Source organism: Belonocnema kinseyi, chromosome 5 (genome assembly GCF_010883055.1).
Source record: "Belonocnema kinseyi isolate 2016_QV_RU_SX_M_011 chromosome 5, B_treatae_v1, whole genome shotgun sequence".
NCBI classification, from domain to species: domain Eukaryota; kingdom Metazoa; phylum Arthropoda; class Insecta; order Hymenoptera; family Cynipidae; genus Belonocnema; species Belonocnema kinseyi.
This window is the reverse complement of record NC_046661.1, coordinates 53803824-53821112: the sequence shown is the minus strand read 5'-3', so window position 1 is coordinate 53821112 and position 17289 is coordinate 53803824. Positions and strand designations below refer to the sequence as shown.

Genomic DNA, 17289 nt, shown 5'->3' with positions numbered 1-17289 from the left:
TTAGCGTAGGTGTGAAATAAATGCAAAGATCACTTGTAAATTCACGAGACTGAATATATATATTGATAAATCAGACATAATTTCATGTTTAACAGAACACTATTTTGAACAAAAGTTTGAAACCTCCTTTAAAAACTGCTGGAGAAATTTTGCCGTTATTTGAGGCCTTTCCGCGGTTGAAAATTCACTAGTGAAAAATTGAAAAGCTTTAAGGAAGCAAAAGCAAAATGTCAAACAGGCTTTTCAAACTGTCATTTTCATGTTTAAAAAGAAAAATGAGCGCACACTTGGAAAATTCTTTCTTGAATACCTTAGAACTTTGTACAGATGTAAATATATAATGGAGAAGGAAATCAAGAAAAGGTAAATTAATTAAAAATAGACCAACTTCATATTTTCGTAAAAAACAGAGTACTCTTAAAGAGTGGAAAGAGTACCCTCTAGGTCCTGGAGTGAAAAAAGTACCCTTCATAGGGCATATTTAGTTGGTTTTCTGTAGATGCTGCAAGAATCGGGATAAAAATTATTACTATTATATATAGTATTACAGGTTCTTATGTTTTATCACATATATGGAATTACGCAAATTTGTACAAAAAAAGACAAATATCCCTAGTAGTGAAAGCACAATTTAAAATCGACTTGAAATTTGATAAACTTTGCTGAAGTCAACTGCAAGTGATGCCATTAGTAATGCACACTAAATTCCATGTTAAAGCGTCAATATTTATTCATTTATTTTATTTCAAAACTGAATCTTATATCAATATCAGCAAATAGTTGCTCAAATGCAGCTGGCGAAAATTCTGTTAGCTTCAGCGTTGTCAAAATCTTCAGGAAGACAAGGCCCTGATGTAACGACGGTCACGTCATAGTCTTAATTAAACTCACTGTCAAGAGTGTCGCGCGAAAAAGTTACATTAAAAATCACAACTAGATTTTCATCTTCCTACGTAGAAGACGATTATTGTTTCATTGTGCAACGCTTTGACACCCTTTTGCATGAAAAAGTGAAACCGCGTGTTTTAGTATGTGGACTAAATTATTCTGATTTTTGCAGAACTTAATGAATTCGGCTGTAGTCTAGTAAATTGTATTATAATATAAATAATTTTACACGGAGAAGATTAGAATTCATCATTCAATAAAATGTCGGTACGAATACCAGGCTGGCCGTAGGTCAGGGAAAACCTGCACACCAGGGAAAAATCAGGGACTTTTGTTGGTCAGGAACGGTCAGGTATTTTAGAAGAAAATCTTGCAATAGTTAGGGAATTTCTATAAAAGGCACTTAAAATAGCTGCCAAGGATGTTAGCAATTTTACAAGATTAAGATTCTGTTCTGTGAATATTAATGGTCGAGTAAAGTGAAAAATCAGAGAATGTTGAAAATGAATTTGGATGGCTACCCTGTTATAATATTCTTGATAGTAATTCATTTGCTTCGAATTTCTATTTCTATGTATTTTTTGCATTTGCTTCGTCCTGACGATAAATTCACATTTTTTTTGTTAAAAATTCAATACTGAAATCTTTCTTGTTTGAAAATTTAACTATTTTAAAAATTTTCTCTTTTTATTTCAAGATTCATCTGTTTCAGTGGAAATTTCATCGAAAATTGAACTTCTTGGTTAAAGACTGAACCGCACTTTGTAAAAAAAAATATTCTTTGTTCAATATTTATCATTTCAGTTGAAAATTCATTTCTTTACTGAAAATTTAACTATTACAATTGAATATTGTTAATGTTAGTTGAAAATTAATCTCTTTGCTTAAAAGTTTAACTATTTTGTTAAAAATTGATTTATTAGATTAAAAAAAATAATAATAAAATTCATTTTTTGAACTGAAAATGTAACTTTTCCATTTTCGGTTGATTATTTACGTTTTCGAGTAGAAAATTCGTTTTTTTTTTCGTAAAGAACTAATCTTCTTGATTTTAAATTTCATCTTTTTGGTTAAAACTGCAACTTTTTGGTTGAAGACTAACTTTTCTTATGAAAATTCATATTTGGCTTGTAAGCGCATTTGGAATTTAACTGTTCCATTTTTTATTCGAAATTGATCTTTTGTAGTTAAAAATTCCATTATTTGATTGAAATTTCTTATTTGAAAGTAGAAAATCCATGTATTTCTTTAAAAATTCAAATATTTCGTAAAATATTAAACTTTTCGGTTGAAAATTCAAGCATTTTGTTAAAGATTAGTCCTTTTTACGAAACTAGTGTTTTTTTAACATTCATTGAAGTATATTTTCTTCAGATAATTTTTTTTGGTTGAATCTAGGAAATATTTTATTGTCCGTATTCTTATGAATTATATTGACTTTCAGTCAATTATGCTGAATTCTGCTCAATTTTGTGACTCAGAAATACATTTTTCTCGTTCTCGAATCGCGTTATATACGAAGCATCGTGGTATAAAAGCATCAGATCGGTAATTTAAAGACCTGAGTTCGAATCTCAGCGAAGCTGAAAATTTTTCCACCGCTAAGAATAAAATAGTTATGGAAGAAATATTGATACAATACCAGTAGACAAAAAAAACTAGCATCGAGTATAATCTTGTCAGCATATAACATCATTAAAATTATTTTTTTCTGAAAAAGAGAGACTCGTCGATTTCTTTAAATTATTTAAATAAATGCAGCTTTTAGTTCAGAGTTGAAGTCACTTGAATTCTCTTTTAATTTAGATAAATTTCTTGAAACGCACTTGACCTTATCTCTGTATCTAAACAATCTTTTCTAATGTCAATTTTTCATTTGCGCACTTGATTAAATTTTGAATAGCATAATTCCGTATAATAACCAGTGGTTTGACTAATTAAATTAATAACTTCATTGAATTCATTAAGAAATTATTTGCTTTTTAATTAATTAATCAATCAGAGTGTTGAAGAGTCAGAACAATCATGGAAACTTCAGAAAAAAACGGAGAATTGTATTTTATGTCCGAAATTGATAGAAAATGTCGAAAATTGATTCAAGAAGTTGTGACTTTGTTTTTGTTTCTTAGGTGTCAATGCAACAATCATTAAAAAGTGGCAGATTTTTCGAGTCAGGGGAAATAATAAGAACTTAGGGAAGATTAAGGAATTCTAAATCTGCCTCTAGCAAACAGCTTGCCAGATTTGAATAATGAGCCAGTACATGTTAGGAATATAAGAATCTGCAAGTTGTCATATTGAACTTTATATTAATTACATATTAATGAAAAGTTATTATCAATGTAATTTAATTTTTCAGAGCTGTTGTTGAGGTTCTCCTGGCGGCGGGGGTGTACGTCAACACCAGAACTTCCGCCGGTACAGCCATGCATGAAGCTGCCCTCTGCGGAAAAATGGAAGTCGTACGAACGCTTTTGGATCGAGGGGTGGATCTTGGTATTAGAGATTCTCGACAAAACACAGTTTTGGATCTACTAGGTCAATTTCCACCACATGTTACACAGGACATCACGTCTGTAATAAAAAGTAAGATATTGAAATATTTTATTTGATCGTACTCTTCAAGTTTGTGCTTCGGACGAAATAGAGAAAATCGGGAAATTAATTGTGAATTTTGGTCACCGGGGAAAAAGCGAGAATTTCTTTGAGTTTCCGGGATTTTCTCTTGATTGTACAAATACTACAGTACTAATAGGCACGGAGTTAAGACGTGGAACACATAAAAGAAATGTTTATAAAAAATGAATTAAAGAATTACAATTATTTTTACTTAAAATAAGAAAGTAAAGAATTATAATTTAGAGTGTGGGACAGGCAAGTTCAGCAAAGAAATATAATTTTTTGTTTGGAACAGGAAATTTTTGACATATTATCGGAATTTATTTAAAGAATTTTAATTCTGATTTAAAAGAAGGGAAATTATAATAAATTCCTTAATCCATTTCAGATTTCATCTCGATTTTAAACTTCCCTCTTTAAAATTTGGAAAAAAGAGTGTTACTATATTTATGGTTTATAATACAAAAGATTTCTAAATAAAAAAACCTGTAACATGGACTTTGTGACATTAATTTAATTTTGGCTTGATATAGAAAATTTTCTAAAAGAATTATAATTCTGACTTTGAACCGGAAATAAATGAATTATATATAAAAAATATTCCCGTAAGTAATTATAAGTTTGACTTTGGAACAGGAAGTTTCTTAAAAAATTAGAATTATTTCTTGGAACAAGTAATTTTTTAAATGGAATAGGAAATTTTTCAATTAATTTAAATTCTACTTTATAAAAAAGGAATTTACTAAAACAATCCGTGTTCCAAGTCTGAATTCATCAGATTTTTAAAATTAATGAAGGTAAACCGACCATTATTGGGACAAGAATAAATATCGTTGAGTATCTTTTATATTCCAGAATAAATTATAAAAGTAAAAATTTTCTATTATTTTTGAAGTTCTTTTGAATTTTTTGCCACTATGTATTTTTGTCCTGACAAGTTATACGTTTAGTAAAAAATAACAAAAAATACTCCTCAAAATCTGTGAATAAACTGCTACAAAATTCGCCAGTTTTTGTATTTCAAGCCTTTCCGCATAACTTTTACAGCATTGTATTATTGACAGTTCCTACACTAATAGAAAAAGTATTGTTTTCGCACATTTTTAATACGTTTAAGAATAAAATTCATAACTTCTTCAGCGATTTTATTCAATAAGTTATGAATATTTTAATGTCCCGCATTTGCACAAATTCTTGACAAAGTTGCCTGAACCGGGACGAGCTGTCGCTGACTGTATCAGTTTCGGATAATTCAACGTGAGTTGCGCATTTGCATTTCCATTACTGAGACGGTCACTTTCGCCATGTTTTTAATTAAATGTCACAGTGTTGTGTGACATAGTAAAAATATTGTTTATAAGGTACACGCTTGCCGGTCAATTGATTATTTATTCTAAGAAAATTGTTCAAAGTAGTTTATTCAAACCTCCAATTCTAACCTCAAATTTTGTCAACTTTTTAAAAATAAATTAAGTAAATTAACTTTTCTGTTGAAAATTTATATTTTCGAGTTTAAAATGTAATTGTTTTGAAGAAAACTCATCTTTTTGACTTGTAAATTCAACAGTTTAGTTGAAAATCTTTTCCTTTCTTGACTGAAAAATCTTTTTTGGATTAACATTTGAAATATTGTCTTGAAAATTCATCTTTTTGGTTCGAAAATGTATCTTTTTAATTATAAATTTCATCTTTCGAAACAAAAATGCGACTGTGGTTGAAAAAATCAACTGTTTAGGTTGAGGCTTCAACAGTTTGATTGAAAGTTCGTTGTTTTTTTTTTCAAAAGTAATTCGACTGCTTCCATTTTGTAATTAAAATCTTTTTTGGTTGAAATATCAACTATTATATTTTTTTAGCAGAATTTATCTTTTTTGGTCAACCGAATACTTCAATTGTCTCACACACTCTTTAATTTTAAAATAAAAAATACTAATTTTCTACCGAAGAAAATGAATTCTTAACAAAAAATTTAATAGTTGATATTTCAACCAGAAAATGTTTTAATTAGAAATTAAGAACAAAGAAAAATGTTTCAACAAAATTGTCAAATTTTCTACCATAATAATATAATTTTCAAATAAATAATTGCATTTTTGCTCCAGAAAGATGAAATTTATAATTAACATGATAAATTTTTTAACTAAAAAGACGCATTTTTAACAAGAAAGTTGAAATAATAATCAAACAAGATTTTTCAGTCAATAAAATTTTCAACCAAATAATACGATTCATAACCCAAAAATAATTGAAATTGTTTGGTTACTTTTTAGATTTATGTATTAACTTGAATTAAGATGAATTCTAAATCAAAATTTACTACAAAACAGTTGAATTTACCAGTAAATCAATAATATTAATGTATAATATTACATTTTAATGCATACTCACTAATTTTATTGAAAAATTAAATTTATAAGTTATTATTAAATTACTTACCTAAGCAGTTGGCAACATTTGGGCTTAGAATTGGAGGTTTCAATGAACTACTTTGAACTACATTTTTAGAATAAATAAGCAATTGAACTGTAATCACAATCCATTCTTGCTTTTTAATGTATTCTGTAATTATAAGTAAATTGCGCCCTTTTATTTTGATAAACTCCATTGAATTTTCCTTGTCCTAGTATTGGCTTCTATGATGTCCTACTTAAGGATTTACCCCAAAACTCTTGTTCCACTGATGGGCGATCAGAATAGCCTAAAATATATTTATTTATATTAATTAACTATAAAATTAATAATGTATTTTTTGTTCTAATCGACCAAATAATGTCTTAGCTACTTATTATAACGGATTTTGTACAAAAAACTCCAATTCACCATTTTAAATCTGTGTTTATGTGGGTTAGCTTTTTCTAACTCAGTACTGAACAGTTTACTTTATTCTAAATCAAAAATGGTTTGAATTTAAACATTCTTTTTTTGCAAATAAAAATTTGTCAACATTTGAAACTTCATTCTTTCAAATTTAAGAAAAAAGTGATTTAACTATATTTCTGAATTATAATAGAAAATTTTTTAAATAACTAGAATTCTCATTCAAATCTTTTGAACTCCTGTGAATTAACCTGCAAAAATTAAAAATTGACCTGGTGAAAATCGTGAAAAGACTTTTAATTTAAAATCATCCGGGCTGCCATCCATTCACTTAAATCACTTTTAGTATCTTTTTGCCAGACACTTTTTAGTCACTTTTTCTAAAGAAATAAAACACCTTAGATTTCTCCATCTTATTTTATCTATGTTGTAATCTATAGTGCGAAAATTCTGTTCAATATTATAATTTATGATTTTTCGGTTTCCTTGTATAGAATTTTGAGTTTTTCAATATTCTATAATGCAAATAATTGTGACATTTTTTTATACCTTCGCATGTTATCAAAGCAATCTCGGATTTAAAATAAATTCTTTTATTAAATTTATGCGGAAAATAAGTTTTAAAAAACATTGAGCATCATTGTAATTAGACATCTACATTTTTAAATATGTGGACTCAACCGACTTCGGCGAAATAAGATGGAATGCCAATTGTTTAGTTTCTAATAGCATTAAGTATACGATTTGTGAGAATATTACGTGTAAAATTTATTATAGCCAATTGTGACCATTGTATTCACTCCCGAATTTATCAATACAACATTTTAGTACTTTTTGGGTAGTATATAAGGGTTTCTATTCACATCATATGCCTCTTTTTGCTCGAACTTTTAGTCACTTTTTAGCTTAAATGACTACTTTTGACAACTTGACAACTTTTCCCACTCGCTGACAGCACTTGAAAGCATCCATCAGGTAAACACTCTTGAGCTGATTTGAACATTTTCTAATTTCGTTCTTTATAAAATGCCGATCCGTGCCGATATGATAGTTTCGTGAATTGTTTTTCTTATACCGCACTGAGTTAATTTGCAACTCTGCATTCGTACGATAAAAAGAAGTGAGCATTTTCTTTACATATACTCTGGGGTCCCGATTTACCGGGCGTTTCGGGGATACCCTCAATGTCCTTTACGGTGCAACACCGCTGACCTTGCAAGCGCCTCTCTCTCTCTCTCTCTCTCTCTCTCTGTCTCGCCCCCTTGGACCATCCTTTCCGGTATATCAGGTTGCGGTAAAGCGGGACCCCAGTGTAAATGATAACCCTCATTTACAGAAAGAGTGCAGATATCAAAAATTATCTTTTCCACATCTTGCCACTTTCGGTGTGCAAAATGCTTACACTAATGAGCAAAATCCTTTCACCCGTGATCTCTAAATGCTCTACATGGTAACTGAGATTATACATTGAAAAAGTGAATAGGGTTTCTCATTGTGTTTTAGGACATCGTTCTTCATCGGGGGTGGAAAGCGATGCTGACAGCGAGAACTTGCCGCCAATTCCGGTCCAGGGTGGCGATTCACTAGGCAGCCCTTACGAAAATGTTCGACCGGGAGACGATATCTCTCCAGTTGAAGGGACGTCGCCCACTCAATGGCAATTTTTCGACAAGCCTCGAAACGATGATCGTCGAGTTTCCGGTACTTCCGCCGCCTCTTTGTAAGTACTTTTCTCATACTTTTCTCTACTTTCTCTAGTATCCTGCTAGCCCCTTCTGCGCTCTCGTGTGCTACTTATCCCGCAGAATTTTGATATTAATGGTTAATTTGAATTTTCCATACTAAATATAATAACCTTCGAAAGTAAGTTTCCTAAAAAAGGAGAACTATTCCTGATTTCTTAGATCACTGGGAACTAATTCTAAGTAAATTAGTCTTTAAAAAAACTGTAAATATCATAATTAATAAACATAATTTTAAAAAAACTGTAAATATCAGGGAATGATTTTGAGAGTTCTTATTTCTTTTAAATTGCAATCTAAAATTGAATAACAATGATTCCGTATTTGTAAAAGTAGCTTTATTTTGCATTATTTGACTATTCTATATTTGGCTGCAAATTGATAGTTTTTAGTAGAAAATTCATTAATTTTGTTAAGAATTATTGTTTTTTTTTGGTAGAAAATTATGTTTTTGGTTACAAATTATTCTTTTTGCTTAAAAATTCTCTCTCTCTCTCTCTCTCTCTCTCTCTCTCTCTCTCTCTCTGTCTCTCTCTTTTTTGTTTGGAATATCATCTACTGCATTTTTCATTCAGACTTCATATTTTTTTAAGTAAAAATTTAGATACTTGGTTGCAAATTAAACTTTTTCTCAAAAATAAATTTTTGTAGCTGCAGGTTCATAATTTTAATTAAAAATGTTCCTCTGTGGTTGAAAATGACTTATTTGGTTTAAAATTAATTTTTTAATTCAATGAAAATTTATTTCTTACGGATAAATCAACTGTTACAGTTGAAACTTTAATTTTTGTGTTGATTTTTTTTATCCAAAAATGTATTATCAAAATTATATTATATTTTTTACTAAATCTTATTTTGTATTATATAGATTTTTCTAATAAATTGTATTAAATATATATATCTGAAAATTCCAGTTCAATATTTCACCGTCGTGGTTGAACATTCATCTCTTTGGTTGAACATTAATTTTTGTGACTTAAATTACAAATTTAACTATTCAATCTTTGGTTGAAAATTTTATTTTTTTATTTAGTTGAAAATTCATGGATTTAGTTGTAAATCTGTCTTTTCAGTCGAAATTATTTCTTTTGGTAGAAAACTCATCCCTTAGATTGAACATTAATTTTCACAGTCTCATTTATGATTGAGAAAGTATTAGAATTGCCCGAAATTTAACACCACTGTTTTTCAACGGATCTCGATGTATCGAGACCCCCTGAATCCGAAAATCAAGTGTTTACGATGGCGTCGGTCTGTCCGTCCGTCCTCCCGGCCGTCCGTAACACGGTAACTCTCGAAAAAATCAATGAATCAAATCCATCTTTGGCACACTTTTTTAGCTTCTAAAAGAAATTAAAATTAAAATTTAAAAATTCTATGTAAGGGTATTTATAGTATTGAGCAGGACGAACAATTTATCCTAATGATTTTTTTTTTTGACACAAAGAAAATTCTCAGAGTTATAGCATTTTCAAAATTTTTTTAATCAACCGAAATTCCAAATCTGAAGCAAAAAACGCACGATATGAAAAAAAGTCAAGAGAAGAAAAACATTGCTTTGTGAAAGCCGTACAAGATTATCATAACAAATTTTTGGATTTTCTTGGAAAATCAAAAATTAAAAATTTGATTGCACAAAAAATAATGAAAAATAAAAAAATCCATTTCGCGGTCAAACTATGTAGGATACGAAAAAATATAAATTTACCAAAATTCTTATCCCAAAAAAGATGTACAATTTCGTTAAGACGCGCACTTTTTGTTTTATTCGTGAAAAATAACATTGAAAATAAAACAAAAATAAAAAAATTTGTGGAAAAACGACGAAAGTTACGAGAAAAAAAAAAGATTCAACAAAACCTGTTTACGAATATCTGTCGTAGTAGACAATTCAGAATATCAAGACGCATAAAAATACTGTTATCTAAAAGAGATCTTTTTGTTAAAGTTTTATTCAAGTATTAAAAAATTTAGAGAATAAATATCCCAGCGCGAAGCGCGAGATTCAACCGTCGCGTGCCCCGGGCGCGCTCAAACTTGCGAGCGAAGCGAGCCACGCGCACTACGCGCGATGAGAATGTGCCCGCGGGGCGGGCATATTTTTTGAATTCAAAATGTAACTATTCAATTTTTAGCTGACGATTTATCCTTTTCAGTTGAAAATTCATGGATTTTTTGTAACATTCGTATTTTCTGGTAGAAATTCATTTTCTTGTTCGAGAACTTATTTTTTTGGTTGAAAATTCCGCCAGTCCAATTAAAGATTCATCATTTTAGTTAAGCCTTATCAATTTTGTAGAAAATTAATCTTTTTCTTTGAAAAATGGTTTTCTTGTTTGAAAATACATATTTTTGTTTAAAAATTTAAGTATTCTAGTTAAATATTGATCGTTTTAGCTCATAATTCAACTATTTAATTGAAAATTCACGTATTTTGTTAAAAAATCGCTTTTTTGGTAGAATATTAATATTTTTGGTTAAAGACTTAACTAATTGGTTAAAAATTCAGATATCTTGTTGCTTTCTCGAGAAAAATTCAAGAAATGCTTTATAATGTTTTTTGTATTATTTAATTAATCAATGGTGCTCATATATTTAGGAATATCTAGTAATATAAACTGTTTTAAAAAATTCAAAATATTTTAATGGCTCTGTACTAGAAAATTTATACATGGAGAAAACTTGAGGTAACTGGAGAAAACCTGGAATTGTCAGGGAATTTTTGTCCTCAATTTGATTAGACATCCTGTGAAACAAAACAGAACATTCGCTCTTAATAAAATGGAATTGTGCTCAGTGCTTTAAATAGAAGTAAATAAATATATTTGTGTGCAGACCCCCCCCCCCCCCCCCCCCCCCCCCCCTCCTCTCTATCTATCTATCTATCTACTTCATTGCACTCGGTGATATTCGCATGTTAGATATCTGAGCGAGGAATACAGAAATCAATCTCGTGTTTAGTCACAGTATCGACATGTTGCTCATAATACCAAACGTTCGTCTCTGAGTAAGAAAATAAGGCAAATTAAACGCTCCTTATGTTTTGCAGAATATTCATATCACGCAAACAAAATCCTAGGCATAAGTACCTATAGGGTGTTTAATTTGTAAACAATTGCTCATATGAAACTTTCAGATTTGTTAATATAAAATTTGATTTTACAAATAATAAAATATAGATGAAATCGAATTATAAACAGAAAAATATGCATCATATCGTTCACTACAGGATTCTACAAAATCTTGGCGAAGTCCACTTTTATAATCATACGAAATATTTGTTCATTTATTATTTTCTAACTATTCAAGAAACGTCAGAGACGTCCGGATTTTTGAAGAATTTAGAGCTATTATAAAGTACTGTACTATGTTTTGTATGAACTCCTAACATTAAATCCAATTCCCATAGTTTGACTGCCGAACGCATAATTATTTCTTATTTCATGATGTGTCTTCTTTTATTTTGAAACTTTTATGAGAGATACGAAAAATTGTTATTACTTATTATTAACTTATTAATAATGATGCGGTTGCCATTTTAGTTTCCCATGTTTCCCTTCAATTTATTTTAAATCACCCAAATATAATAAAAATATAAGCTGTTGTTCTAGAAAACATGGAAATATTGTTTGATCTGCGATTTTCTGAATTTCTAAGAGAAAAACCTATCCAATTACTTTAAATATTACTTTATGTTACATGAAATTGTTTTAAATTTCTGAATGTTTAATTTTGAGCTTGCAACATCTAAACCTCAAATTTTCAATTATGTATTTATAAATTTGTAAAATATTTAAAAACAGTTTAACATTAAACGTATTAAAATTGTTGCGTAGCATGTCACAAGAGCCTAACCCACGTTTTCACGATTGTACGTTTAAAATTTTTTAATTAAAATAAACATGTGAAACTGATTTCAACACAAATTAGTGCGAAATAAAAATCTAACGTTTAATTGGAAAATATTATCAGGTTTCGAGAAAATGTAAAGGGAATTTGTTTTCACTCGCAGGGCTACGTTATTTCGACTTAGGATGGGGATCGAAAAAATAATTTTCAATTTAAAAAAAAGGGTTAATTCAATTTCTACTTATTTAATTGCTGAATCGATTAAAAACTTGTTTGATTACGAAATATTATTAGCATTTAAGAAAATGCGGAAGAGGGGTTTCGCTCGAGGGACACGTTTTTTCTACTTTGCACTGTGATAACAAATTTAATATTTCATTAAAAAAAAAAGCGAGAATTTACATACCGCTCCATAATTTGTCAGCCATCATCATTAGTCCAACTGGGTGCAACTGCACATGCAAACTGGGGCCTCAGCGCAAATTCAGTTAGGCCCTTATGGTATACTTATAACAAAGAATTAAAAAATGAGGTAACATCATTTTTTTATTTTTTACATGTTACCGTTCAATTATTCGATGTTCAAAGCTAGGTATATAGTTTAAATTCTTCAAAATAAAAATAAATTAATAAGGACAAAAAAGAAGAATTTTGAATGTTTCTTATTTTAAATCATTTGATTTTGAAATTTGTTTAGAATCATTCAAATTCGAACGTTTGAAATGTAAAGTTTTTCAATTCACAACAGAGACAAAAGCAGTACATTAATTTTGTTGAATACCAAGAAATTGGAGAAAAATAAAAAGATTCTAATTAAAAATTTTATAATTTCAGAAGATTGAAATTTGAAATGTTTAATTTAGAACATTTTTAAATTTTTAATAAAGCAGTTCTTAATATTTAATTCCAAAAAAATCTGCTTTTTCGGGCTTTAAATAAAAATCTGTTTATTTTGGACGCTTATGTAAAAAATGGTGATTGTTAAATTTTGAGCTTAATTTCGACTAAGATAAATTTTTAATTAATAAATTTTAAATTGCACAATGTTGGATGAATATTAAATGGATATTAACAATATTGAAAACGAAATGAAGATTTAATTAAAATTTTAACGCTTCCTGTTTGTCAGCGTTCAATTTAAAAGATTCAAAATTTTCGAATTTTCATACTTCACTGTTTGGTAATGAAAATGTTTAAGTTTGGAACTAATTTTTCAAATTGCAATGGTTTTTAATGTTTATATATAACTGCTTTAAAATTGTGCAATTTCGAACATCTTACTTTGAAATATTGTATAATTTTGAAGTCCTGTGGACGTTACACTTATTCAAATTAATGCGCTTGCAATTGGTAATCCAACATTATTGAACGTTTGAACTTCACATTCATGGATTCTAAACATATAAATGTGTAATTTTAAAATCTTGGAATGTAGAAGTAATTCAGTGATTTACTTGGACTGCAATATAGATTTGAGTGCATATTTTTAATAAAAATGGTTCATTTTCAACATTTTTAGCTGTGCAATTTTAATGCCCGGGAAATCATTGAACTGTAAAATTACCTGTTCATCTTTTCTTTTTAAGCTTCGTCGAATCCCGCAAATCATCAAACTTTTATTTTATTTGTATAAGATCCGGATTTTTGATCAACCTCTATTGGCAGATAAAGGCATCAGTAGTATGTCGGTAGCGTCGAGAGGGGTTTAATATAGGAGATGTGGGCAAACAAAAGCGTAGATGTGGACTAGCCGAGTGAATGTGTGGGTGGGGGTGTTGTTGGCGGGGGTGGTTTGGACTGGTTTGGACTGCGGCACTCGGCAAGCTGCAAGAAGAGCGGCGGAGGCCTGTGGAATGAGTCGGAGGTGGTGGAGAGAGGCCGCGCGTATAGCCCCAGCGCGTTAAGCACCGCTTGGCTTGGTTTAATTTTCCTGATGTAGGCAGGCGATGGTGGGTCCGACCGCCCCGGCCCCCTTGGCTCCGGATCACGCTTGCAACCCCTTGGTACTCCAACCGCTGTTGCTGGCGGTGCACTCGCTGTTTCAGACTTTCGAACCCAAGCGATGTTTGACGTCGGTTACCCCACCGTTTGCCCTACCAAGTACCGGCCAACGCGAGATGAATCCATCACGTTAAACAATGTAAATGTTAGCCCGTCTCGACATAAAACTAATAACCATCGCACTCCAGCCAACTCACCCCCATCGACCTCTCCACCTCTATTACTTGCTCCTTCCCTCAGCTTCCTTTCATTTCCATTTTTCTCTTTCTCGTCCACCTCATCGTCATCCTTAGTCTACAGCTTGGCCTCATTAAAAAGCCGAGATCCGTTTCTACCTTGGAATCCAACTCTTCTCCCATTACGCTTATGTGCCACGAGTGGTACAATTATCGTCTCGTGTGTAGATTATGTACTGCTATATTCGAAATAAAAGAAACATCTAAAATACCTCAGTAGCAGATTATTTAACTAAATAAGAATCGCCGAAATTTAATTCTACATTCACGAGATGTGTTTAAGCACTTTCCAGACTTGCGTGATGAGCTTTAACCATTGCTTTTCATGCAGCTTTATAGTAGAAATTAGAGGAATGTAATGTGCTTGGCGTTTTGATTGATTGGAGGTTTCAGCGAAGACGAGCAATTCGGGGATTCCACGGACGGAGCAAGGAAATACCTCCAGATGACAGAGGACTCCGACCCCAGCTCCGTCTTCGACAGTGTCTTTATGTCTATGTCCGACACTCTGAACTCTATTAACACCCTTCCAAGTTCTGATCAAACACCCGAAGACAGACCATTAAACTTTACCATCATTACAACACCATCATGCGACACTATACGGTATGACAGTAAACACTCCACTTCTAGCACTAGCACACTACTAACCTGATTTATATGGCTAATTTGGCTAATTTTTTTTCTACTGATCAGTTAATCAAGTTCATTCGATTTAACATCTCCTTATGCATCAATTTAAATATAATGTCAAGATAAAAAGCTAGGATAAAAAAAAATTAAAAATTGGAAACCTTTTTTCAAAAACAATAACTGTTCTGATTACCTCTTTCGAATGAATTAGCCGTATAAAGTTGTGTCATTCCAAAGATTTTGTATGACTTCATTCTCAACCAAAATTCGTATCGACAACGAAAAATGTGCATCTTTCGGTAACAACGATTGTATGGTTTTAGGATCACAACCTGCCTCTAAAACACAATATTGGCAGTCTGCTAACATCTAGCCTGATGCAACAACAAAAATTTGGAATGACCCCTATACAGTTTTGTAGTTCCTAAACTGTTTTTGAACTAATTTTAGTTCGTCGACTGCTTTTTGGAAATCTACTTTGTATACGAAAGCAAGGATAGGATGTGATAATATGACATTGTGTCCTAATTACGAAAACCTTGTTCTGTAAATATGAATATTTCTGTTTGCTTAGGGGTTCTGACAGCGGCCTATATCAAACGCCACCCATTCTACGAGGAACGATGGAGGGTAGCTTCGCATCGGAGGATCTGTCCTTGACATTGCCGCCAGGATACGGGGGTGGTCGGGAGTCAGATCAATTGAGCGTCTCCTCATCGTCAAGCGTCGGTGGACCGAGCCCACGAGATCGACGTTGTTTGCCGAGCGATTCCAATGCTTCAGGGATTTACTTGCCGATGGCACCCCTGTCCAGCTCATCGCACAGTCCCGCCTCCAACAGTAAAGTCTCGGTAAGTTCAGTCCACCCGGAACGACCAGAACTACCTCTGAAATGAAAGCACTCTAAGAAAAGGAACAAGTAGGAACTCGTTCCATGTCCGAAGAAAGAATTTCCAATGATGATATAAGAAACCTCAATTTCTTCGGGTTGTTTGCTATGGCATCTCGTTCTCAATTTAATCTCTCCAATGATGGGATTCACGGTAGTACCCTCGTCGGGAGTATTTCATGATTTGCAATTTCAACTTCTGGGGTTTTATAATTCATGTTTGGATTTTTAAAAGTCTCAAGAACTAGATTTATTAATTTGTTGCTTTCCTTACCAATTCATGTATTGGTAAGTTTATTCATTACAAGTACAGTAAACTCCCACAGAGCACCCGGTTCTCGGGACCGCAGGCCTCAGAAAGCTTCCGCTTGATAAAACCTCTGCGACTTGGTGGGAAAAATCAGTTCAAGGCGCTTACCAAATTTGAAGAAGGAGGCCCTGAGCAAACAAGGCGCTTTGTGAGAATCTACTGTATTTATATCAGGAACTAAAACGTTTAGCTTGGATAGAGGTTGTGACTCTTGATATTGAGAGTCTTATTTTCCTCTTCTAGCCAACACCTCCAAAGAAACCTCCACGTAGGAACCTCTCTGTGTCACCAACACACTTGCAGACTCAGATGTCACTCTCAGCTGACTGCAGCTTAGGACAAAGCAACTATGAGTACTTGTTCCTGGCCCGGAGTGGTGCCCGAAGTCATATTGACCTTGAGCAGCTTCAGGCACGTCGAGAGCAGTTGAGACATGTGACAAGGAGCGTAGACCAATATGTCGACATGAAAGCACGTCTGGACCTCCAGCAATTGGAATCCGGCGTAGAGCCGGTCGCCATCACTTCGATTGTTGAAAACCGACCAATTAAGATGCAGAATCCTAGGAGGAAGCTGCGGCGACATTGCGAACGCGCTTACGAGAATTACGACATGGATAGCAGCCCAACCAACACCGACAAATCACCCTGCAGCGAAAATGGGACACCCCAGGAGCGGATTTTTGTCTCGAATGCTTTTCTAACACTGAAGTCTTCCCAGGAGAGTTTGCTTGACGACAAGCGAGACGGAAACGAAGTGCCGTTGCAGGAAGGTCGTGAAGTGACTGATAAGAGACTGAAACGTGTACAAATGATGATACCGACCAGTCCGACTCATTACGTCCAGCCACCCACTCCTGATCATCCGCCACCCTCCGCTTTGCATGCGGAGAAGTCCATTCATGAGAGAATTCTTCCCTTGAGTCAGGTGAGTGGACATTTTTTTTTGTAAGTTGACGGATCCAGAACAATCAATATTTGATAATCGAAAGTAAAAACATTGTAGAAAGAAGCCTTGTCTTTTTACAAGTTACAAGTTTTTAGTTCAATTTACTGTTCAAAATTGTATTTCAATTTTGATACATATCTTAATGTCCAATTGATATAAAGCTTTGCACATATGCGTATTTCCGATGACAATGCAATATTCTATCAAATTTTAGTTGCCCCCCTCCCCATTCCTTCGTGTCTTCTTTCTCCGAATTTCCATAATATTAGAAAACCCCAACAATATGAGTATCTATGAAAAGATCTTATTGTTAGAGAGTAGAGTTCAAATTCTAGTTTAAACCCCCTCCCCTTTTAT

The 17289-nt window shown here is 32.3% G+C and overlaps 1 protein-coding gene across 3 annotated transcripts in view; it reads left to right on the top strand.

Annotated features, from left to right (window-relative positions):
• The window catches only part of LOC117173131 (caskin-2-like), a 148707-nt gene that overhangs the window by 109288 nt on the left and 22130 nt on the right, over positions 1–17289 (top strand). For 2 of the 3 annotated variants that reach the window (XM_033361527.1, XM_033361526.1), the window contains exons 6-10: positions 3248–3474; positions 7828–8044; positions 14546–14758; positions 15360–15636; positions 16228–16911. In XM_033361527.1, coding sequence (XP_033217418.1) covers positions 3248–3474; positions 7828–8044; positions 14546–14758; positions 15360–15636; positions 16228–16911 — 1618 coding nt within the window. The remainder of the gene's footprint in view (positions 1–3247; positions 3475–7827; positions 8045–14545; positions 14759–15359; positions 15637–16227; positions 16912–17289) is intronic. The other variant, XM_033361528.1, reaches the window with a different exon arrangement.